This window comes from Pygocentrus nattereri, chromosome 7 (assembly GCF_015220715.1).
Source record: "Pygocentrus nattereri isolate fPygNat1 chromosome 7, fPygNat1.pri, whole genome shotgun sequence".
NCBI classification, from domain to species: domain Eukaryota; kingdom Metazoa; phylum Chordata; class Actinopteri; order Characiformes; family Serrasalmidae; genus Pygocentrus; species Pygocentrus nattereri.
In genome coordinates this window covers 1,001,836-1,026,063 of record NC_051217.1, presented here as the reverse complement: position 1 = coordinate 1,026,063, position 24,228 = coordinate 1,001,836, and the positions used below count along the sequence as shown (strand labels likewise).

The 24,228-nt window shown below is 42.2% G+C and overlaps 1 protein-coding gene across 1 annotated transcript in view; it reads left to right on the top strand.

Moving 5' to 3' along the window:
- The window catches only part of hydin (HYDIN axonemal central pair apparatus protein), a 123,358-nt gene that overhangs the window by 6,699 nt on the left and 92,431 nt on the right, over positions 1-24,228 (top strand). Inside the window, exons 6-14 of the mRNA XM_037540214.1 lie at positions 1,231-1,430; positions 2,505-2,629; positions 14,405-14,606; positions 14,833-15,016; positions 21,293-21,392; positions 21,745-21,863; positions 22,989-23,212; positions 23,759-23,826; positions 23,987-24,222. Of these exons, the coding sequence (XP_037396111.1) occupies positions 1,231-1,430; positions 2,505-2,629; positions 14,405-14,606; positions 14,833-15,016; positions 21,293-21,392; positions 21,745-21,863; positions 22,989-23,212; positions 23,759-23,826; positions 23,987-24,222 (1,458 nt within the window). The remainder of the gene's footprint in view (positions 1-1,230; positions 1,431-2,504; positions 2,630-14,404; positions 14,607-14,832; positions 15,017-21,292; positions 21,393-21,744; positions 21,864-22,988; positions 23,213-23,758; positions 23,827-23,986; positions 24,223-24,228) is intronic.

Sequence of the window (24,228 nt, the reverse complement as noted above, 5' to 3'; positions counted from 1 at the left end):
GGGGGACAGTGTGTGTGTGTGTGTGTGTGTGTGTGTGTGGTGTTTCACTTCACGGATGGGTTAAATGCGGAGGTGAAATTTCCCTGTTGTGGAACTAATAAAGGTCACTTAATCTAATCTAAATCCATATGTCATTGTCAAACTCACGGTAGCTGGGTTCATCAACACTAATAGTACCCTAGTTACCTCAGTTGAGATAGACACCACTTGCAGTGGCACATGGCAGTAAACTTACAGGAGCCCAAAAGCTTTTGCTTGTACTTCCATATGTGTGGCAGGAACTGTTGTGAAAGGAGCTGATGTATGTAATGTTTCATAACACTAACCTAACCAACTTCACACACCCTCCATGTCCCCTATCATTCTCACTGAGTAAATCTTGCTGAGATGAAACATCAATGTCAAGTCTTGCGTTATGGCCTAATGCGTGGGCAAGCAATGGAGGCGCGTGCCTTGGTGAGCACGGGGCCTATGAGACGCAAATTTCCCACCCACGCCCACTCTCTCTCTATTAGCTACCGTTCTCTGGTCTGTTGTGTAGCTCCCTAATCTGTTTTTCTGTGGCGGCACATTAATACTGATTGTTTCATAGTGCCACTCTGCAGCAAGTCCCCAAAGCTCTCAACACTGCAGTCTATTTAGTGAAAAAGTCAACACTACACACTTTCAACATGAAAGAAACAAGACTGGAGAGTTTTTTGAAGTCCCAGCCACAGGTGAAGCTGATGGACTGCCCCAGCTGTTATGTATCATTAGAACAACAAAACAACACAATATTTCCCATAGTACAGTCTAATATGGCAAGTCTATTTCAAGCTCATTACATGGTCTGTGGTTTTCAGAGGGTCAAGCTAACCTTCAGATGAGGTTTTATGACCTAATTGTCTACGATAGGCACATGAATCGAAATAAAGGGAGTAATTCCTTACATCAGAGACGTATGAGGTGGCTTTGCAATGTGCAATTTCAACTTTGATGCAAAGGAGGAGTAGAAGTTTAAATCAGGCTGTGAACATGATAAAACTAGTACATTGTAAAACTATACTAGTACAAAGTGAGCAATATCTTCATTATGCACTGCAGTGTTTTCTGCATATTTATGTAAATACATATGTACATATATATATTTTCCATATAAACACACCAGATAGAAGATTTAGCAGAGCTTTTTGAGTTGATTCCATACTCATTTACCTCAGTTTACCAGTATCATTGTATTCATTCCTCTAGGATTATATCCACAGACTGATCTGTGTGACTGAGAGGGAGAAGTTTGAGGTGCCCATCAGGGCAATTGGGGCACGTGCAATCTTGGACTTTCCCGACCACGTCCACTTTCCTCTGTGTCCAGTCAAGTGCTCATCACAGAAAACTCTACTGGTGCGCAACATTGGGAATGGCGAAGCCAGCTTTCACCTCAGCACACAGAGGTAAGACATGCGCAAAGATGATTTGATTAAAAAGGAGACTGCATTTCTCTCTGCAGAGATGCGTTATGCAGCAAACCTCATTTAAAAAAAAATTGTGACAGAATGTAAAATGTGAATAAAAAGAAAATGCAGTGATTTGTACATTAACTTATAACAGTACAAAGACAAAATATTTATGGTCATTCTGAAATTTATGCCTGCAACATGTTTAAAATTTGGGACAAGAGCCATTTAAGATTAAGAAGGTTGTTGGGTGTTTAGAAAACATCTTAAATAGGTGATGCAATCATGCTTGGGATAAAACTGGCATCCAGGAAAGGCCCAGGCCTTAAGGAGCAAATTTGAGTCAAGGCTCACCACTTTTCAACAAATGGTTCAGCAAAAATCCAACAATTTAAGAACAGTGTTCATCAATGATTTATTGCAAGGAATTAGACATTTCACCCACTGATGGTACCAGCAAAAGATTCAGAGAATCCATGGAAATCTCTGTGCATAGAGGGCAAGACCAGAAACCATAACTCAGTGCTCATGAGCTTTGATTCCTTTGATGGCTCTGCATTAAAATTCAGCGTTCAGCTTCTGTGATGGATAACATCACATGGGTTCTGGAATATTATGATAAATCATTATTGATAACGACCATCAGTCGCTGCATCCACAGATGCAAATTAAGACTGTACTATGCACAGCAGAAGCCATGTGTAACCAACGTCCAAGAAACGGCACTGACTTTGGGCTTTGTCTGAAATGGTCTGATACACAGTGGAAGAGGGTACTGTGGGCTGGTTAGTCAACCTTCGCCTTGTTTATAGAAATAATGGATGTTTTGTTCTCTGGCCCAAAGAAAAGGACCATCTAGATTGTTACCAGTGTAAAGTTTAAATGCCTGTTGTGCTATGGGGGTGTGTTAATACCATTAACCATTACTGCTGAAAGCTAAATACAAATTCTGGAGCAATATGTACTGCCTTCTAGATGATGTCTTTTTCAGGACGATTCATGCATATTGGAACATGACAACAACAAGCCGCATTGTGTTCATTTTACGCTCTGTTCCTCTTTTCCTCATAGCCCTTTCTCTGTAGAACCTCCAATAGGGACTCTTGGTGTGGGAGGGAGCATGCAGGTGACTGTTGACTTTCTACCAACAATTACAGGAGACCACAGCCAGCAGCTGTTGCTCCACTACCACACAGGTATGTACAGAATATTTACAGCAGTTCTTTCCTACAAATGATGCTGCTCCATTGTAAGGCAGGTACAGTATTGTCAGCTGTACCCACATACAATGACATTATTTTTTTATTAAGAATTTTTGCACCTATAGTTCAGTAGTGCTATATTTCATAGACTTATATGGACACACAGTTACAGTTATACTGCATGTTCCCACTGCGTGCAGCTGCAACTATACTCACACTCCCATACTTAACACAAGGATCCTATATATTTCCATTCCTGCATAAGAATACAGTGTTCTTGTATGACTCCACAGCAAAGCTCGGAAGGAATCAATAAACGTATTAGATTTAAACCTTTAGAAAAGTCATGATTATCACATGAATATTTAAAGAGAGACATTTACAAACATTAGTGAAATTCCATTGTGAAAACAGTTGCCCCGTCAAATGAAGGGGTGTGAAATGGATGGATCTGAGTAGCAACATGGTATTATAGCAGCAATGTTTCTTTCCAGCCCAGCCCTAATGTCTTAAAACAGCTGCAGTAATATGCACTGCGTTTCAGATGAAAAGCTGTTAATCTTCCACTGTGCTAGCCGCAGCGCTGACTTATCGCATTATCCTATCCTGTTAACTGTGGTTATGAGTCTAAACTGCTGCAGACGCTTCGGTTATTTTAGGCTTACTGTGTAACGTTACCGACTGGTATTACCTGCCCTTTAAGGTTTCTCCCTGCTGTATAGTTTTTTTTTTGTTGTCATAATGTTTGATAGTTGATTTAATGGGTTGCTTAATAAAAAACAAAAGCTGTTTATTTTCCTGTTGTCTTTTGTTTTTGACGTTTTCCATCTTAGTGATGTCAGCATTTCAGGGCTTGCTTGTCGGTTGCGGACAAATATGACCTTCTCTGAAAATGGCACTTCTCTGAGTGAACGGGTTTAGATGTTGATGAGATTAAGCCGATGTAAGGCTGATTGAGGTACCACTCCGTAGCTTCGATGAAGTGTGGGGAATTAAGCACTGCTGAAGGTCCAGATGATGATAAGAGCTTCTATAATAGCAATGAAGAGTTTTATCTGATCAGAGATAAAGAGGTAGAGAGGCAGAGATTGTTTGTGTGCATGGATGTATAAGCGTTCTTGTGTATTCATGTGCACATGCATGTGTACTGTGCAAGATCATATCTGTAAGTGTTTAGCATGAAAGTCTATATGCATACGCTGCACTATGTGGCTCAGCTTTGTAGGTTGTGCCCCTCTAAGGTGGCCCGCCTGTCTCAGTGCATAAACACACAGGTCCGCTGAAGGCCAGCACCATTAACATTTCATAATGTGCCCCGTTCTAAAAACACCACTTTGGGCCCATCAGGAGAGTATCATTTTTAATTTAGCACCTTACCCTGTCTCCTCCTCATTTATCTTTAACATTAAACTGCTCTCGAGCGACTCCTGGTGGGCTTCTAAGCAAGGCTATGGCACGAAACAGAACAGAACAGAGCAGTTGCCTCCTCAACATACAGTGCTGAAGGCTGTAGAGCAGCTCTGTCCTCTAACCATAAACATATGTAGCACATGAGATCCTGTCCTGCTTCATTACAGGAGATAACTGTTCAGCCCTGTTCAGCATCTGTAGCTGTAATAACTGTCCTGCTACCAGGAAAGAGAAGGAATTCTGAGACCTCTCATTTTCACGTTTGCAAAATGCAATTTCCATCTTTTTTTGGAGGTTCCTCAGTTGTGCCCTTATGCATTTTTTGCTTTCAGTGACATGGATGGATGTACACTCACTGGCCAATTGCTTGGTAACACAAATAGCTAATCAGCCAATCACACGGCCGCAGCTCAGTGCATTTAGGCATGTAGAGGTGGTCAAGACAACTTGCTGAAGTGCAGACCGAGCATCAGAACGGGGAAGAAAGGGGATTTAAGGGGCTTTGAACGTGGCGTGGTTGTTGGTGCCAGACGGGCTGGTCTGAGTATTTCAGAAACTGCTGATCTACTGGGATTTACACACACAACCATCTCTAGGGTTTACAGAGAACGGTCCGAAAAAGAGGAAATATCCAGTGAGCGGTCAGTTGTGTGGACGGAAATGCCTTGTTGATGTGAGAGGTCAGAGGAGAACGGGCAGACTGGTTCCAGATGATAGAAAGGCAGCAGGAACTCAAATAACCAACCAGAATCTCTGAGGAACGTTTCCAACACCTTGTTGAAAGTCTGCCACGAAGAATTAATCAAATCAAATCAAATCAAATTTATTTGTATAGCGCTTTTTACAACGGATGTTGTCACAAAGCAGCTTTACAGGATTTCAGAAAAGACAAAGTTTCCACAGGACTGAAAGAATGTACAGACTGTACAGAAACCCCCCAGTGGGCAAGCCAGGGGCAACAGTGGCAAGGAAAAACTCCCTCAGAACTGAGGAAGAAACCTTGGGAGGAACCAGGCTCACCAGGGGGGACCCATCCTCCTCTGGTCAAACTACCTACAAGTGATTATACTACTAATATTAACAGCAGTAATATTGATATTAGGAATATCTAGGAGTCTATGAGAACATCAGGGTAGGGTGGGCAGCTCATCCAAGGTGGTTGGTGGTAGCTGAGGCATGGGCAGCTGGTCTGAAGTGGGTAGCAGGGGGGCTCGGCAGTCAGTCGTCCTTCAGTGTCCAGCCGGACATGTGGGCAGTTGTATACTCGGAAAAAAAGCAAGTAAATGGGATTAGTTTTGTTCTATCTGTTTGTACATGAACAGGGAATGTAAACATTTCCAGAGTGTGGCTAACGACTCCGGCAGATCTGACTATGACAGCTTAACTAACAGGAGAGAACCAGAAGGACACACAGACACGGCAGCACTCTGAGACAGTCTGGCATCCCTCCGCTCCACCGTCCACAATCCTGAGTGACCGCGTGCGAGCAGTGGGACGACGGCACCAGCGTCTCAGTTTACTATAATTCCCTGTGTCCATGGACCCCTGGATCTGCTGCCTTTATCTAGGGGGAACATTAGCTACCAAAAGCTGAACTGAACAAGTGAGTTTTCAGCCTAGTCTTAAAGATTGAGACTGTGTCTGAGTCCCGAACAGTTTCTGGAAGATCATTCCAGAGTTTGGGGGCTTTATAAGAAAAAGCTCTTCCCCCAGCTGCAGCCTTAGGAATTCTGGGAACTATTAATAAGCGAGCGCTCTGGGATCTGAGTGGTCGTGATGGCTCATAATGAGAAATAAGGTCTTGCAGGTATTCAGGGGCAAGACCATGTAGGGCTTTATACGTCAATAAAAGGATTTTATAATCAATACGGAATTTAATAGGCAGCCAATGAAGTGATGATGGCGCTGGACTGATATGATCAGATGTTCTAGTTTTAGTGAGGACCCTGGCTGCGGCGTTTGGGACTAGTTGGAGTTTGTTTAAATTCCTGCTCGTACATCCTGACAGTAGCGCGTTACAGTAGTCCAGCCTGGAAGTAATAAAGGCGTGTACTAGTGTTTCTGCATCACGCAGGGACAGGGCATTTCTGATCTTGGCGATGTTGTGAAGATGTAGAAAAGCTGTCCTAGTGATGCCGCCTGTGTGTTGATCGAATGATAAATCTGAATCTATTATAACGCCGAGATTTTTTGCTGCTAGTCCAGGTGCGGCTGGAAAGTCGGCGAGATTTAAGATTAAATCTGGTGATTTACTTCTTGCTAATTTTGGACCCAGAAGGAGAACCTCTGTTTTGTTACTGTTTAATAGGAGGAAGTTGCGTGACATCCAGCCTTTCACGTCTTTTACACAGTCCTCTATTTCCTTTAACCTGTATTTGTCATCAGGCTTGGCTGATCTGTACAGTTGAGTATCGTCTGCATAACAATGAAAGTTTACGCCATGATTACTTATAACTGCCTAACGGTAACATGTATAGTGTAAATAGTAATGGTCCTAATATAGAGCCCTTGTTTACACTGACGAACTGATAACGTTCTGATAGGTAAGATCTGAACCATGATAGGGCCGCCCCTGTGACTCCAACCATGTTTTCTAACCTTTCTAGGAGAATATTGTGGTCTATTGTATCAAAAGCCGCGCTAAGGTCAAGTAGCACTAAGAGAGATATGTAGCCTTGATCAGAGGCAAGAAGAAGATCATTAGTTATCTTAACTAGAGCGTCTCAGTGCTGTGGTGTGGCCTGAATCCAGATTGAAATTTTTCATATATATGGTTCTTGTGTAGATATGAACTAAGTTGTTGGGCCACAGCTTCTTCTAAGATCTTTGATATAAACAGTAAGTTAGAAACAGGCCTGTAATTAGACAAAACGGTGACATCAAGATTTGGTTTCTTGATCAGGGGTTTGATAACAGCAAGTTTAAAAGCTTTGGGTACATGGCCCAGACTAAGGGATGAGTTTACAATAGTTGAGATAGCTTTTATAATGACTGGCAGGACTTCTTTGAGTAATTTTGATGGAATTGCATCGAGTGTGCAGGTTGTGCAATTTGCAGAGGAGATAATCTTCTCTAGCTCCAGCTGTGGGAGGGGGTGAAAAGTTTCCAGGCTCTTTTCTACAGCTGTGTTTTGTTCTATATCAGCCAAGTCAGATGGCAGCAAAGCTGGATTTGAATTTGATACTGTGGGTTGAATTTGTTGTCTAATATTATCAATTTTATTATTAAAGAAGTCCATAAAAACTTCACTGGTGAGGGTTGCTGGGATTTCTGGTTCATTACCTGCCTGATTTTGTGTGATTTGGGAAATCACATTAAACAGAACTCTTTAAGGCAGTTCTGAAGGCAAAAGGGGGTCCAGCCTTTTACTAGCAAGGTGTACCTAATAAAGTGGATGGATATGGGTGGAGCTTGGTAATGGCACAAGCCGTTAATTGCTTAAACACAATTATCACAGATTTGACGCAAGGTGTCATCATTGGAATCATATGGCCAGAACTGCTATCTCTGACACCCACATAAAACCAAACACAGAGAAACAAGTAAATCAAAAATTGAAGCTCCTTCATTGTTGCTACTGTTATTTTTGTTTACTGTTCATTCTTCAATGTAAGAAATTATATAGAACACAGGCTAAGAGAACTGATTTCATGGTTCTGTTGTGTGATGGAAAATGGATAAAAGTGTTCGACCAGGGTGCAGATAGTTCTGGGCTTGGATTTGTAACTGTACTTGTTTTCTCAGAGGATTCTCGCTCCTCCCCTTTCAGTTTTTCTCTCTAACAGCCAAACGCAGAGTCACAGCATTTCACGCAGAGAGCCATCAATGTACCGCCCTATTAATTCAACTTATTCAAAGCGATATCCCATTCTGCTGGTGGAATGGCCAAAAGGAGCCCTGCAGAAAGATGCTACATGTAACGAGGAGCGAGGAGGCGGACGCACACGCTGAGATAAGCGAGATTTATTAGGGGCAAATCCAGGGTCGTAGTCAGAACATTCCAGGGTCAGTGAGCCGACACGTACAGACTTAGGGTAAGACATCTCAAGAATCAACACAAACGAAGACCAGGTACAAAGACACGATACAAAGGTGCAAAGACTGGCAAACGGAAGGGGCAAACACAGGGCTTAAATACACGGAACAATGAGGGACAGGTGATAACAATCAGGGGCGGAGTTACAAGACCAAAACATGAGCACATGGACAGAACTGGGAGGAGCCAACCGTGACACTACAATAACAAGAATACAAGCATGCAATAAAATTAAACTCTAGCCTATTGATTTTTATAATTGCATTGTTTGTAAATAGTATTGCAAAATAACTTCCTGTAGTTTAGGACCAGCTACAGCAGCTACACCGAGTTCTAGACTAATGTAAAAGTTAACCATGAAAATCGTTTTCTGTACTGTAGAGTAAATCTTTAGTCTAGTATGAACAGCTAAACCGCATAATAACTTCACTGCCTTGTTTGGTCCTCTTCATCTTAACAACTGTGCAGTGAGCTTTAAGAGGATTATGGAAGCCTGTGTAGTCCTGCTGGAAGCTATATTTGCTTAATTACTAATAGCTGGCTATGACAAAGAGCAAGGTCTGTCCCTGCTCTGACTGGCATGGCCAAGGATGAGCCTGCTAATCCGCCCTAGATTTCAGGATGCTTTTTGCCTTTTTTTTTTTTTTGCTTCATATCATCTGCCTGTTCAGCGCTTGCCTATTTACTGTGAAATATGCATGAGAAGCAGAAAAGCCCCATGAGCAGCCGAACCGCCGGATACTGAGGGACCTTCCCCACCAGCGAGCGTGGAGTGTGTCTCGTCCTTCCTACGGTGAAAGCTCTTTCTTTCGGCTTCTCGAGGGACACTTCAGCTTCTTCACAGCTACACCCCCCCCCCCCCCCCCTCTTCAAACTACCCCGTTCCCCACAACAGTGTAATGCGTTTTTGCGAATCAGAGTTATAAATAGGCGAAGGCGTTTTCTAACTTTGCTATGACAAATAGTTTCTACTATGCAAAGTAACGTCCCTTCCATTTTTTTCCATTCCGAATGACGGCATGCCGCCTTACTACTAGCTCCTTTGCCATTAACGCTGTTCACACAGAAGCGAAATCTCATTATCGGACGCTGCTCGGGGACGAGAGCAGCCGAGGGAGCCGCCAGCGCCTCAATCTTGCATAAATGGCAAGGCTCAGGCAGGGATAGCTAATGTAAGAAAACAGCTGCACAGTCACAAATAAAAACATATTTGTGTGATTCATACATTAAACCTAAACAAACACATAGGTCATGGGTCCAGTGCCTTCAGTCTCTTGCATCTCTGCAAAACACGTCATGAAAATAGAGTGGATAATCATCAGCACCTACTGAATAATGAAGCAAGTCTTCATACAATTCGCAAGATGTGTCATGCTGCTCTAAACTCGAAAGCCTTGAACTGCTGCCGCATTTGTTTTTGGGCTGCAGTAATGCATGGTAATCTATGGTAATAGTGAAGTGAGCAATATATTCTCAGTTTCTCTTTCCCTCATCCAGATCTGTTTATTTGTTTGTCCTGTGCCGTCTACCTTCAGGATGATTTGCATTATGTATCTTTACTGTGTTGCTGGCTGATTGCTGGAGCGTGGTTAAATCAGCCTCCACTGCTGCAGGGTAAAACTCCTCCTCCTGCTCTACACAGACCTGGATCCCCATGTTTTTCCCTGTTTAGAAACCTTATTATTCACTAACTACATGGAAAAGAATGCAAAATGATTGAGCTCTTGTCAAATTAGTAATAGTCACAATTAAATGCATTATTGCTTGTGTTACTGTTTGCTATCAAGTGTCAACCTAAGGAGGATGGCTTCTCCGTTTGAGTCTCCTCTAAAGGTTTCTTCCTCTTGCTTTTGGGGAGTTTTTCCTTGCAGCTGTCACCCTTGGCTTGCTCATGGGCGCTCGGACCTGGATTTTTTTGTAAAGTTGCTTTGCGAAAGCACTATATAAATAAACTTTGACTTTGACTTTGACTGACTACAAATCAATTAAACATAATGTGACAATACTTTCACACCAGAGCCCATAAAATCAGTATAATGATCTAATATATGTGAGTTTATCTGGAATCATCTCTTTATAATCCTACTGTCATTAATACGTGAGAGGCAGAAACTGATTTTATATTCTTGTTAGGATGTGGATATACTCCTCCGAATTCCTCCAAGTACAAATTATTCATTTTTTCATGAGATTTCTGAGATTTGGTTATAAAATGATTCAGCTGCATAAAGAAGAGGAAAGGAAAATAGTTTAAAAACAGTTTACAGAACTGGAGTTCAATAAATTATTAAACATATGGAGAAAATGAGGCTCCTAACACCGTGCAAGACCTGGTAGACAACCAAAACCGTCGCCATCAGATAAACAGTAAACAGTCAAAGCTTTCATCTTTGAGAGAACAAACTCCGCACTTGATTCATATCAGAAAAAATCACAGTTGTTTCTGTCTGTCCTTGCACTGTGAGAAGACAGCTCATCACTGCTAAGGAGTAAAGAAAAGAAAATAGAAAAGAAAAACATTTGCAAATCAAACAAAGAAGCTACTGATGGACTGACCATCCCAGAATCTAGACCTCAGCATCATTAGATGTGTTTGGGATTAGTTTTATCATGAGAAACAGGACGCGCAACCAACTGATACGACTGAACTTTGTGGTGGAAAAATATCCCTGGAGAAAAAGACATGAACCCGAAAGGAGCGGAAGCTGTAGTTAAGGCAAAGCAGGGGCACTCTAAATGCTGAATATGGTGATGTTAGTTTTTGTTTGGTGAGGCTTCTGTGTTTTTAATGTGATGTTAAATACATTTTCTGCTTTTTCTCTAGATGCTGACAAAATGAATAACATACAGAAAACGAAATGAAGGGCGGTGTCTGACTTTTGCATAGTTTTATACATTAGCGACTCTCTAAAAACATGCCAGCGCTTTCCTGAAACTGTCTGTCAGTTCTGATTACATCTGGGTGACTTCTAACTCGTGTGGTTGTTGTTCTCAGAAAAAAGGTGCCTCCCTCCTGCAAGCACGCTAACGTTTGGCTCTGACATCCTGGTGTGCAGAGCAGAGTCTCTGCAGTCTTTTTAGAGTGCACTTTACATGAGCTGATGAAGACGTCACACACACATACACGCATACACACACTCTGCAGCAGTGAGACAGCATCCCCCAACCCCCCCCCCCCCCTCCCCCCCATTTCTCCCACAATCCTCCCCGTCTGCTGCCAGATGCAGTGTGGCCCATCAAAGACACTACCACCCCAGCACACATACATACCCAACCAAAGCTCCAATCACAGAGACAGGGGTTAAAAATGTCCCCGGCTTGCTGTGGAAACTGATGGCTGTGCAGAATTAAGCAGCGAGAGGATGAGGATGAAAGCAGAAGATTGGTGGGGTGTGTGTGTGTGTGTGTGTGTGTGTGTGTGTGTGTGCATCTGAAAACGACTGTCCTCTGCCTGTCATTTGCCTGTGTTAGCTGTATGATGACAGCAATAATGATGTTGTTTTTCTTTTTTTCCCCCTTATTCTACCCCCACCCCTTTTCTTTCCCTGTCCCCCCTCTCGCCTCATTCCTCTCCATACCGTACAGAATCTAAGCAATACTCCGTACTGATATCCTCGTGGCATATCAGATGTGCCATCTTTTGTACCCGCTCTGCTAAAATGTGCATTAACCAACAGCGGCCCCACAAACTGCTGCTGTATAATGCTTATATAACCGCAGCAGTTATACAGCAGGTCCTCCAGGCTCCCAGTGTTCCTCTCATCGGCACTCCTTCACCAATCGTTCTTAAGAAGAATTTTTCTTCCTAAAACCCACTTACACAGTTTTCACAAAGATTCTGTTTGGGTTTGGTTCTTAGGTAAGAACAGACTTTATGCGCACGTATGAGCACAAAGGTGCAAGCAATTCTGTGGTTTAAGAGCATTAATGACATGAATCTGATGTAGATTTTTCTTTGGGAATTTCTAAGGAAAAAGCTTGGGAAGATATTGGAAAACGAGTCCCATTGTCTTCTACTCACTCTACTTCTGCCACACTACAGAAATGAGTGAACTGAAAAACTCTCCTGAAAAGAATGGAAGCTGTAATAAAGGCAAAGAGTGGACACACTCAGTACTGATTTTTTTATATCATATGTAGTTGATAAGGCTTTTGTGTAATTTACTCTTAAATATACAGTTTCTGATTTTTTTCCCGATGCTGTAAATCCATCTTATCTGGAAATGAAATAAAGGAGGTGTTGTCGCTTGACTTTTCGGCTGGTCTGTAATTTATCAAGAAATGGCTGTAACTAGATAACGGCAGTAGGTCAGTTATTATTTAATAACTTTGTACTGTTCCCAAAAACTTGAAATATGATATAAACACTTTCTGGTGTCTATCTTGGATAATTTCAATCTACAGTGTGTCAGTTATTACTGAATAAAATAACAGTTACAAACCTTAGAATGACATGTAAATCAATTAATGAACATAATTAACTGTGCAATTAATTAAGTAACATGCTATTTATGTTTAAGTAGCATAACAAAACAGCAGTAATTACTGTGAGTTAATTGGTTTGGACTGCAGACAGAAAACATTTGAGCTTCTTTTTTCGATTGCTTTCTCAGTTTCAGATTCTTTGTTGAAGTTTTTTTGGAGGACAAATAAATTGGTCACTTGCAGTGATTAGATGCTATGGGTTGTTTCCTTTGGGAGGTTAGAAAACACAAACACAACCGTTCTTTATGTTCTGCTCCTTTGAAAGAAGCTACAATGAAATCTCTGCATGCGGATCGTCGTTCTGTGTCCATCGTTGAAAAGAGCCTTTGAAGTCACAGCGTGTTGCAGCGCTGGACAGCTTTTCCTGAACAGGAGAAAACATACGCAGCATGGAGGTTGGGTGGTGCTGAGATGCGTTACACCTGATACCAAACCGTCCCCTAGCGGCACTCAAATGATCATCTTTCAGGCCTCTGGTGACCTCCTTGTTTGTGCCACTGCCTCTGTAGAGAAGAGCCACTAGAGAGAACTTGGTGTTGGAGAAAAATAAATGTATTCCCTGCCCAATACATGCAGTACTTGTGTGAACATACAACACGGCTTAGTTGGTGCATGTGCATGTCTTATGTAATGCGTTAAGTGGAGAAATGTGCAGTCATGTGTGAAACAGCAAGTGAGATGCATCGCAAATGTCCTGTAGAGGAGAGGAATGTTCCAGAGAGCATGGAAACCCCCTTGGGCAACAACGCCTCAGATCAGTGTTGATCCGGCACCGTGAACTTGTTATTGAAAGTCGAACGACGTGGCTGGGTATGTAAAAAAGTCTTCGACTTGAAGTCATATTTCAAGTCATCACACGTATTTGTGAATTGGTTGACAGTCTGGTCTACCCATCAACCAAATTGGACACCCAGTTTTCAGCAAATCAGTCACTTGTCTTCCTATCCATCCATCATGTCGTGTGTGGCAGCGTTTTTGTACCTGCAGGCTGTTTGTAACCTGGGAGGGTTGTTAGAGGAATCGGGTCTCTGTCCCCCTCCGCAAAACACACACTGTCTCCAAGTGTTTGTCAATCAGCTGAGAGCTGGCAGTGCTGCCCTGTCGGCTTCTGTTGACGTACTGATTTCATCTGGCTGTGAAAACTATGAAAAATGAATAACACTATGCATATATTACCTCTTGTTTGGGGACCTCAAGGAGACAAACCCTTTTTTTCCTCATTCGCTCTGATCCATTTTTTACGCCTGCCGATGTATATCGCCTAAGAGAAAACGAGAGCTGCCCTACGCTTTTATTTGAATACTTCTTTCCAATTTGTATACAGGGCTGTGAGCGTGTTTTCTTAGTCGTCTTTGTTTTGCTAAGGTCACGATATCTGGTAAAGTGTAAAGCTGCTGCTTTGATTGTAGCCAAACCATCCAAAAACAAAACAAAATGCTGGGATTTACGTTCCGACTTAAGCCCTCATTTTTAATTCCACTCTTTGGAGTTGTTGTTGCTGTTGCTGTGGAGTCAGCTCCTGCCACTTGAGAGCACCTTTGTTTAAATTGATCAGATGCCAACTCACAACAAACAGCGCCATGTTGGTAACCAAATCAACAATAATAATAATCTGAAATCTTTCCTCCCTTTAGAGCTTTCAGTTCAGATTTTACGTAAACAGTCTGGTGAATACAAGTGTTATCTTTCTCAATCCTTGGTTCGCTCCTAATCCACAAAGCTAAAGCTCCAAATGGTCCAAATGTAGATATATTTGTTCATTTGTTGCGCTCACCGAGGACAGATCAAGTGTCGTGGTTAATTTTGGACCTGTGTGATCGATTTGTGTTCTCTTTCAGGAGAGGATGTCTACATCAGTTTGTATGGAGCCTCCACAGATGTCAGTGTAAGACTGGACAAGAACTCAGTGCTGGTGGAGAAGACTTACATCACCATGGCCAACCAGCGCACAGTGGCCATCCTGAACAGAAGTGACACCATAGTGCATTATCAGTGGAAGAGCTTTGCCACCGAGGAAGAAGAGGAGCAGCACAAACTAAGGTTTATCAGGCTACAGCAGAATTAGCTTTAGATTTCAGATTCCCAGAGCTGTGTCTGTGTCTTTGCACACAGGGGTTTCAGTCCTGACAGTTTGAGTAGTGGGTTTGTGGATAATTTTATCTTGAGATTGTCTTGTTCATGTTACTAATGGAATCTGTCAAAAAGCTGCTTCTCCTGAGGGGACTGACTGTCGTGTTTCGCTCCGGCTCGTTCTCTCTGTCTCTAGGTTCCATTCAGAATTGCAGCAGGAGGAGGAGGATGAGATGGAGCAGTTTCTGACTGAATGTAACGCTGATCCCACTCTGCGCGACCGCCTCTCGCTGCTCTCGCGCAGCTTTCAGCAACGGCGCAAGCATCTCCGTCAGGACCGCCTAGCTTTCAGTGACCAGCACATCATCATGGAGCCCCAGGTGTCTAACACACAAGCACACCACACACACATCGCACTATTTTCCATTGATTTCCATAGTAAAATATTGTCACCAATGTTGAGCTAAGGAGCTAAGTATTCCAATAACCAGTCATGTTGGCTGGTAAGATTTAATATGATATGGACTATAGATTTAACAACAATACTGTATTAAAATGTACAGATGGGTGTTCTTGGTAGAGAATGCTTCCTTTCTTTTGCTTTGCGATTGCGGACCACGCCTTGACTAGAGGAAAAGGATAAGAGGAGGACATCTCTTAGGAACTTCGAGGGCCTGGTTGTTGGAAGGATTGAATGCGGGCATGGACATAGATGAGGAGAAAGGGAGGTGCTGGGGTGCAAAATTTTGAAACAATAGGATATAGGAAGTGAGAAGGAGGAGTTTCAGGCATGGTTGTTCCCCAAACTTCAGTTCTTTCACAACTTCTCTTAGAAAATCACCAGAACATCGTTTGATCAGGGGTGACCAGACTTTTGCATACAACTTGATGTTTCTTGCTGTATTAAACATGACACACCAATGTATTCTACATAGATTTACATCCATCCATCCATTTTCTAAGCCGCTTCTCCGTCAGGGTCGCGGGGGGATGCTGGAGCCTATCCCAGCAGTCTTCGGGCGGAAGACAGGATACACCCTGGACAGGTCGCCAGTCCATCGCAGTCTACATAGACTTATATTGGTTAATTTTATTGGCCAGCTGATGCATCAGTCCGGCTTTAATCGTTCCTACAACATCACACGCAAATCATGTCTAAACACTTAACATCCTTTTAGGATATTCCGTTTTCTGATTCTCACTCCAGCCCCCATGCAGAAGTACCCAACAAGCAATTAAATCTGAAGGCTAAGATGTCCATGAACTGTTCAACCATACGCCTAAACATATGGTGTAAACCAAACTCATCTCACAGCACAGCAACTTACATCATGTGGAAGGTGTCACTAATTAGCTGAGAGGTTTCTGAATGTGGGTCAGTGTCACCGGCACCGTATGTGACTGAATGGTGTTGCTAATTGTGAATGGAGATGTTTTCATCGTAGTGTGTGCATGTATAAACATCCAGCTCCCAGGCGGTGCTGTAGTCTGTGCAGTTAAAAGGTTGCATTCAGCATTTTACTTGTAAAGCTGCATTCGATTTTTTTTATAAGCATCATCTTTTCACTGTGCATCTGTTTCTTGTCTAGAGTAATGCGTATGGTTTTTATGTGCGAGAGAGAGTGTTTGGGTTTTGTGTCCAGCAGTTTCAGATTTATGCCTGTTCTCTCATCCTCTCATTCATCCAGGGCTTCGGTCCTGGGTGACAGAGACAGATGTGTCTCTGTAGTTTACTCTGCTCTAGAGAACACCAGCTCAGCACTTTGATGAACCACCTGCCCATCTTCTCCTCCCCCCACTGCCCTTAACAATCAAATCCAGGACACTGTCCACATAAAACCATGCTATCTGTATAGCTGTGGCATGTATCACTATGAATCCCTTCATAGTGTGTAAAACGTCTTCTATTGTGACTGACTGTACTCGAGCCAGTTGCCAGTTTTTTAGGTACCCCTTTACGTTACGGTTTATATGTCACATGACTGGTGACCACCGTTTTTCGGTTTATGCTCAGTTGAGCATTAGAATCGTCAAAATCTGTGACGTTTGGATGTTTCATGATGGCATTAAGTGTGTGCTGGTCCTACCATCAGGCATGTTACAGGGAAATAACATCGAATTTTCATGATTACTACAATAATTGAGATGTAAATATTGTAATTGTAAGAGATGTTTGAATTAAAAGCTTATCCATTCTAGAGAGTGGATTTCTTTACAATAGTGATAGGAGCCGAGGGTCACAATGTCTACAATGCTTTACCCAGTCTTTAAACCTTCATGTTACTTCTGAGTTTTTGTATGAAATGCTGAATAATGTACAATAGTGGAAAAATAGTGAAAATAAAGTACAAGTAAGTCTGAAAAAGTACCTTTTCTGTGGGGGCTATTTTAACTCATTTGCATGTGCCTCCACTATAAAATTAACAATGTTAAACAGTGTCACGCTCGGCTCCTCCCACTCCCCCATGTGCTTGTGTTGTGTTTTCTTCCCAGTAGTCCATGTGTGTTTTTTTTTGTTTTGGTTTTCACAATCCTGGCCCCTTGTTATGTGACTCCGCCCCTGATTGTTTCTGCCTGTCCCTCATCATCCCTGTTGTATTTAAGCCCTTTGTTTGCCCCCTGTCTTTGCTGGTCTTTGTTGTTTGGATGTTTGTAGTGTTTGATTCTTGTTTGAGGTTCTGTGGTTCTGTTTGTCATGTCTGATCTGCATTCTCCCCGTGTTGGCTATATGAACCTGGACCGTTTTGACCATGACCCTGGATTTGCCCATAATAAAAGTCGCTTATCTCAGCACATGCGTCCGCCTCCTCGCTCCCCACCGTTGCAATCTTGTGCATCAGGCGGTGTAATCATAACCATTTCATGTAATGACTTTTTGTGCACAGCACTGAACCACACTCTGATGGACACTTTTAACAACGCATTTAGCATCTTGTACAATCGATGTCCAGGCAAATTCATGCTGTTCTGAAGACCAAACTGTTAATAACAGCTACGGGATGGGTATACCCAATCCTGAACTCCATTTTTTTAAATCACAGCCCCCGAAGACGTTCAAAAAGTGAGACTTCAAACACAAACGTACACATACATCCTATTTGAAAATCAATAACAGCAAGTAAAGGCATTTGACCTTTTTCATCAAGCCAATCCAGTGAACCTGGCTTAGCGGACTCTAAATCTCTTTTAAGGACTATGAACTCATCATCTTCAGCTAAAGCCTAAAGCCTATGCCTTTGGGGCTTGTTTGAGGGACAAGCTCTCTGGATGGTTGTATGGGCAGCAGAGTACGTGAGTGGTGCGGAGTGGGGAGTGGCGTGGCGTGATTTTGCCTAGAGTATGGACTGGCTTTTCAAAAAATCTGAGCGTCTGTTCTCTCTCACTTCCAAAACGCTCCAGTGCCGCTTCATCCCACGAATCAGTGTTTTTTTACACACACGCTGGGTGACATGAGTGATGCAGCAGTGCGACTGTTACAGCGTTCACACAACTCTCATACATAACGTTTGCACTGCAGCACTGTCCAGCAGTCCTACGCCGGAACTCGCAGCACAGTTCTACAGATGTTACGCACAGTTAGTCTTAGTCTTAGTTTTTTGGCTTGTGATTAGGCCATCATTTCCAGCTTGTGTCGAAAAAAGCCTGTGTAACAGAGAATTGTTTAACCTCTTAAAAACCCCAGGCTTATTACATAATACAGCTTATTATTCTGTAACTACAGGGTCTTCAGTGTAAACTACCTGAGTTGTTCTTATGATATAAAAGTGTGTAATAAAACTCTGGGTCCGTTGGCATGTAAGGGGATTTAATAATGGCCATAAATTATATAATTACATCATTACATTTTTCACCAGATGCTCTTTGGAAACTCACGGCATCTGGTATGGAGACCTAATAATCTGTCTGTAGTTGCTTAAGAAACTGTTTTAGAAATTAGGATTTTATGTTCCACGTTCAGTTGTGTGTATCTTTTAAGTATTTTTTGGGTAACATATATTATTAATTATCCTTGAAATGTGTGTAGCTTTAAGTACATTACACCCCACACAAATACACCCCACACAGGGTGTATATATATAGCATGTAAAAGAAGAAAGCTATAGGGCAATAAGGAAAGAGAAGAGGAAGGAGAAAAGTGTTCCCTCACATACACCCAGCTAGAACGCTGAGTCACAGCCTCGGATCAGAATCTTAACCTTAACTCACCTCTGGCTATGACTGATGGGTAGAGAGAGTCCCTCTGGAGATCCAGCCACACTGTCTTTCTCATCCATTCCCACAGCTCTCGAAAACACCTCGCCTTATCTGTCCCTATACACCAGTAACATACACCCACACCCCTACAGGGCGGAGAGAGGGGAGGTGATGACTCCCCACCGAATGCCACCCTGTCAGGTCTGGTATGGCTTCTGCTTAAGTGTGAACTCCCCTTCCCCTCACATGCTGGGTAAGCAGAATCACGGCCGCACTGTCCGAGTTCTGCAGGGCCTCTGCTGACCACAAACTACTGAAATATCGTTGACTTGTCCAGCACAAGCTGTGAACCAATGGTCTATGTGCCATGGCCTTGTGAGCAATGTATATGCGTGTGTTAATGCAGCCAATTGCTTTATATGTTAATTATGAAATTTTTATACAATATATATGCATTCCACAGATTTCATGTGTTTCTATGATAGTGGGTGTTTATAAGCTCACTCAGCATTTTGTACACTGTTGACGTGACCTATCCATGCTCCACAAACATGATCTTTTGTAGCAACTAGAAACCCCAATTTCCAAAAGTTTAGTATGTAAAAGACAAATAAAAGAATAAAATTACTTTGACCTACGTTTAAACTGTAACACCGGGGAGCGAGGAGGCGGACGCATGTGCTGCGACTTTTATTATGGGCAAATCCAGGGTCATGGTCAAAACGGTCCACGTTCATATAGCCAACACAGATCGAATGGGGGACAGACATACATACAACCACGAAACCAAACACGTCCAACAGAACAATCAAACAACAATTCAAACATCAAGCAAACATCAAACAAAGACCAGCACTAGACTAAGGAAAACACAGGACTTAAATTACAGAGGGCTACCAATGGTCAGGTGGGAAACAATCAGGGGTGGAGTCAGACAACAAGGGGGCTGGACTGAACCAAAACAAACGCACATGGATGAAAAAGTAAAGTTGGGACAAAAGCAATTTAAGAGTATAAACACTGTGAAATGTTCAAAAACCATCTTAAACAGGTAATGCATTCATACCTGGGTCCAGGAAAGGAAATTTTTGTTTATGAAAAAGAATGGATCACTTTGCCACAACTGCTTCAGGGAGTAACCCAGCAGTTTAAGAGCAACATTCTTCAACAACTGGTTGAAAGGATTTTAGATATTTTACTCTCTACCTTGCATCTCAATGATGAATATCACCACATGGGCTTGGGAATATTTCGTTTTCCCAAGCCACTGTTAGTTGACACCGTATGTTGCTGCATCTGCAAATGCAAGTGAAGACGGTATTATGCGTAATGGAAGTCATATATCAATAACATCCAGAAAACATCCAGACTTCTCTGGGCTCAAGCTTATCTGAAAGGGACTGATGCACAGTGAAAATGTGTGTTTTGTTCTGATAAGTCAAACCTTTTAGACTTTGTGAAAATAATGGATGTGGTGTTCTACAGGCCATAGATAAAAAAAAAAAAAGGACTATCCAGATTGTTACCAGTGTAAAGTTCAAAAGTCAGGGTCTGTCATGGTAGGGGGGTGGGTATCGTGCCTGCAGCATGGGTAACTTATACATCTGTGAATGTAGCATGAATGGTAAAAGATATATACACTATTTTGGAGCAATATAGGCTGCCTTCTAGACAGGGACCTTTTCAGTGATGTCCATGCTTCTTGCAAGTGATCCACATTCTGCATGGCTGGGTAATCAGAAAATGTGTATGCTTGACTAACATGCCTGCAGTGAAGACCTTTCTCCCATTGAAATGCTTATTAAGCACAAAATATGAAAAAGAAGGCTCTGTGTGGTTGTGCAGCTGAAGAAAAATGGATTTCAGTACTGGAATGACTATTAAGTGTTCTTAGAAGGAAATGTGAACATACTGCTTTCCCAACTTTTTTGGAATGTTCTGCAGCCATTAAATTTGGGGTGAGCATATATTCATGGAGAAAAAAGGTTGATAAGCAAAACATCATGTTTTGTTACATCAAAACGTAGCACTGTGTTAATGTACTATTTTTATTTTAATGCAGGCCAATAGATTTACTAATAACTGCCTCCTGTTTTTATTAGCATTTCACATACAGTTCCATCTTTTTTGGGTTTGATGTTTGTAGGTTGGGCAAACTTTACAGATCATTGGCCAAACTCCAAAATGAGACACTGTAGTGGTCTTTGTTTAGACGCACTACATTATGATAGAATTTACTGTTTAAAAAGCTGCACTGTTGAGCAGGTATATTGGCTTATGTTGTTGGAAACTAACTAATCAAGTGGTGTGAAAAATCGCAAGTGCACATTTGTGACTATACTGCACCAAGCCCACACTCCAGAAGCAGCTGAACTGCCTGGGGTGCAGCTTTTAGCTGTGCATCTGGTGGAGTGGAAAGATTGCTGTGTTTGAGTTCACGTGTCTTTCTGCATTCCTTATAGGAGGGGGACATCTGGCCAAACCGGACAGCAGAAATCAGCATCATCTTCAAGCCCAAAGAAGCCAGACTCTACCAACACACTGTGTACTGTGACGTCACAGGTAGTGGCTAACTATGAATCAATCGGGATTAAAAAAAATGATAAAAAATCAGTGAAATATCTTCTTTCCTTTGTATTGACTCATCGACTGATTTCCGTATGTGTATGTAAGTCCATCTGTCATAGGAGAGAATACTTTCAATAATGGAGGGTGACTTAAATAAAAGTCAGAGAGTTTTAACGTTGCTAGTGGCAGAAATCCTCTCTGTCATGTCTGTGAGGATTTACTTAAGATATATCCTTTTTTTGTGAATCGATTTGCTGTTGACAATCTATTGATGTGGTTTTTCAGGCGCCTCGTCTTCATTTTGCTATTTAACCTTGAATCTATTATCCACCTCGTTTTCATGCAGGCAGAGAGGCCCGTTTGCCACTGCGTATAAAGGGGGAGGGCATAGGACCCAAACTGCAGTTTAACTTTGATCAGCTGGACATGGGGAGCATCTTCATTGGGTCCAAGCACAGCTATGAGGTATTTCTGTTTTGGACCTGTTATAATAATAATAATAATAATAATAATAAGACGATCAATTATAAGAATAAGATGCCAAAAGCTTCACTTTGTACTAACTATAATAGACAGAGTTCCCTTTAGCTTTGTGTGGAGAATCATTATGGAAACTTGCTGAATTAAAGTATTTGTACAACAGCTCTCTTGGAAAACAAAAGTTCGGTAGGGAAGTCAATTCTTGCTTTTCTGTGTCTCTGAAACATGGATGTAGATCCAGTATTTTTGACATGAGATGTTTGAGTCATATAAGGCACATGAAACTATTTATAGCTTCTTTTATCTAACAGAATCATGTAATACAAAGGGGTTTTTTTTACCACGTTTTCAACTGTTTGAAGAACAGACTTTCAACACTAGACTACAACAGTAAAGCATATTATTTGACTCAGTTCTATTTTAAAGTCAATCTATCGGAATTTGTCCCGTTGCTTTTTGTCCCAATGGCCCTATAGACACCACGTTTCTTATCATCTCCCATGCCCACATCATTACTCAGAGCCTTGCATAGAGCTCTGCAGGAGATGGCGTGGATGCAGTGACAAAAGATTAGTGCTTACAAATTCACTATTCAAAGACACTGAGTGGAAACATCAACTTGAGTCCATCTGTTGCTGGCGATGATCTATGGATTACTTTAATGTTAATTCAGCAACTGATGAATAATTAAAAGACGCTTTCATTATGTCTCGGTAAAGGCAGATTTTTGGCACAGGGCAAATACCCTTGACGTTGAATTATTTAAACTCTATTGCTTGCCCAGATCGGTCCTTTTCTTTTCAGAGACATTTAGGATTGCATTAGTGTAATTGTAAAGGAAGTTGCAAACTAACCAAATCTGATTTGGGCTGAGGGTTTGCCTTGGAGGTATTCTGTATGTGTAACGTAAGTCCAGCTTTTATGTAATTGATCTGACTGTCTATCCAGAGATTTGGCCATGGGATGACACCTAATATGCCGTACAAAGAGTAAATCAAAACACACAAGTCTAGTGTGTCTTGTTTCTTGACCTTATGACGTTTCATGCGATCCAGTAGATCCTCTCACAGGTGAGATTCAGTGTTGTGTCTGATTTTACCTTTCCCTTAGGTGCTTGCAAGCAATAAGGGACTTATAGATGCCCCATACAGACTGGTGCCTCCCAGTACAGCTATGGGATTATGCTTTTCATTTAACCCTACTGAGGGAATGGTGCCATCTGGGGCTTGCCATGCTCTGGAGGTCCGCTTCTCCTCAGACAAACTGGGCACGTTCTCTGAAGAGTTTCACTTCACTGTGGTGGGGAACCCCGAGCCTCTCAGCCTCACCTTCAGGTATTTGTCTCCCTTTCACCCCCAACTAATAAATTTCTAGCCCTTTGTACGTCAAGAAACCGCTATTGTTTTGCCATTTTACCTGTCCGGACCAGGACCTATTTAACAGTACCTTCACATCTTCCCCACTCTCCCTCTTCACTCTGTCTGGTTTTGAGCCCTTTGTTATGCAGATTAAAAGAATCTGTAAAGGTTGCACCTGAATCTAATGAGTAAGCCAGAGGTTGATGAAGACTCTACAGTATACTTACCCTGCCTGGCACTTTGTTCTGAGTAAGATGGATTACCAATGAAAATGTTAAAAAGCAGGGACTACTGAAGCACTGCTCTGTATTGTCATGCACAAAATAGATCAATTTTGTTTTTCTCCCTTGCCTAACTCTCTCTCTCTCTCTCTCTCTCTCTCTATTGCTTTTTTCTTCAGCAGGTCTTTCATACTTGTAGCTAATTACTTTTTATGCTGCATGTCCAGTGACCTTCACTTCTCAGTGGGCAGTGTGGAGAATAGTTTTAATGGGTGCCTCTCTCTGTCCTTTTGTGTGGCAGGGGGTGTGTAATGGGCCCGATGTTCCACTTCAGTGTCCCGGAGCTCAACTTTGGCGAGGTGTCCTTTGGTAACTGAACTTTGGACTTCATTAATCAAGTTGATCAATGCTTTCCCATTCACCAATAGCCCCAGCGCCTCTGCCATGTTCTGTTTTCTGCCCATTACAAAGTTGTCTTGATTATTTACTCCGCTATTTTTTGACCTCTCTGTCCGTATTCAATTCACAGGCTTTCCGAACATGTTGACCTGCTGGCTTAGCAATACCTCACTGGTACCAATGAGCTTTGGCCTGCGGATCCCTGGGGATGGCACGGGGAGGCACAGTGTGACCAGTATGGAGCAGGTCTCACAGCTGGACAGGAATGAGTGGAGGCCAGCAGACAAGTTATCTGAGAGGCCCAGAGAATTCAAAGTGACACCTAGTGCAGGCACCATCCGGGCTCAGAGCCAAATGGACATCCAGGTATAG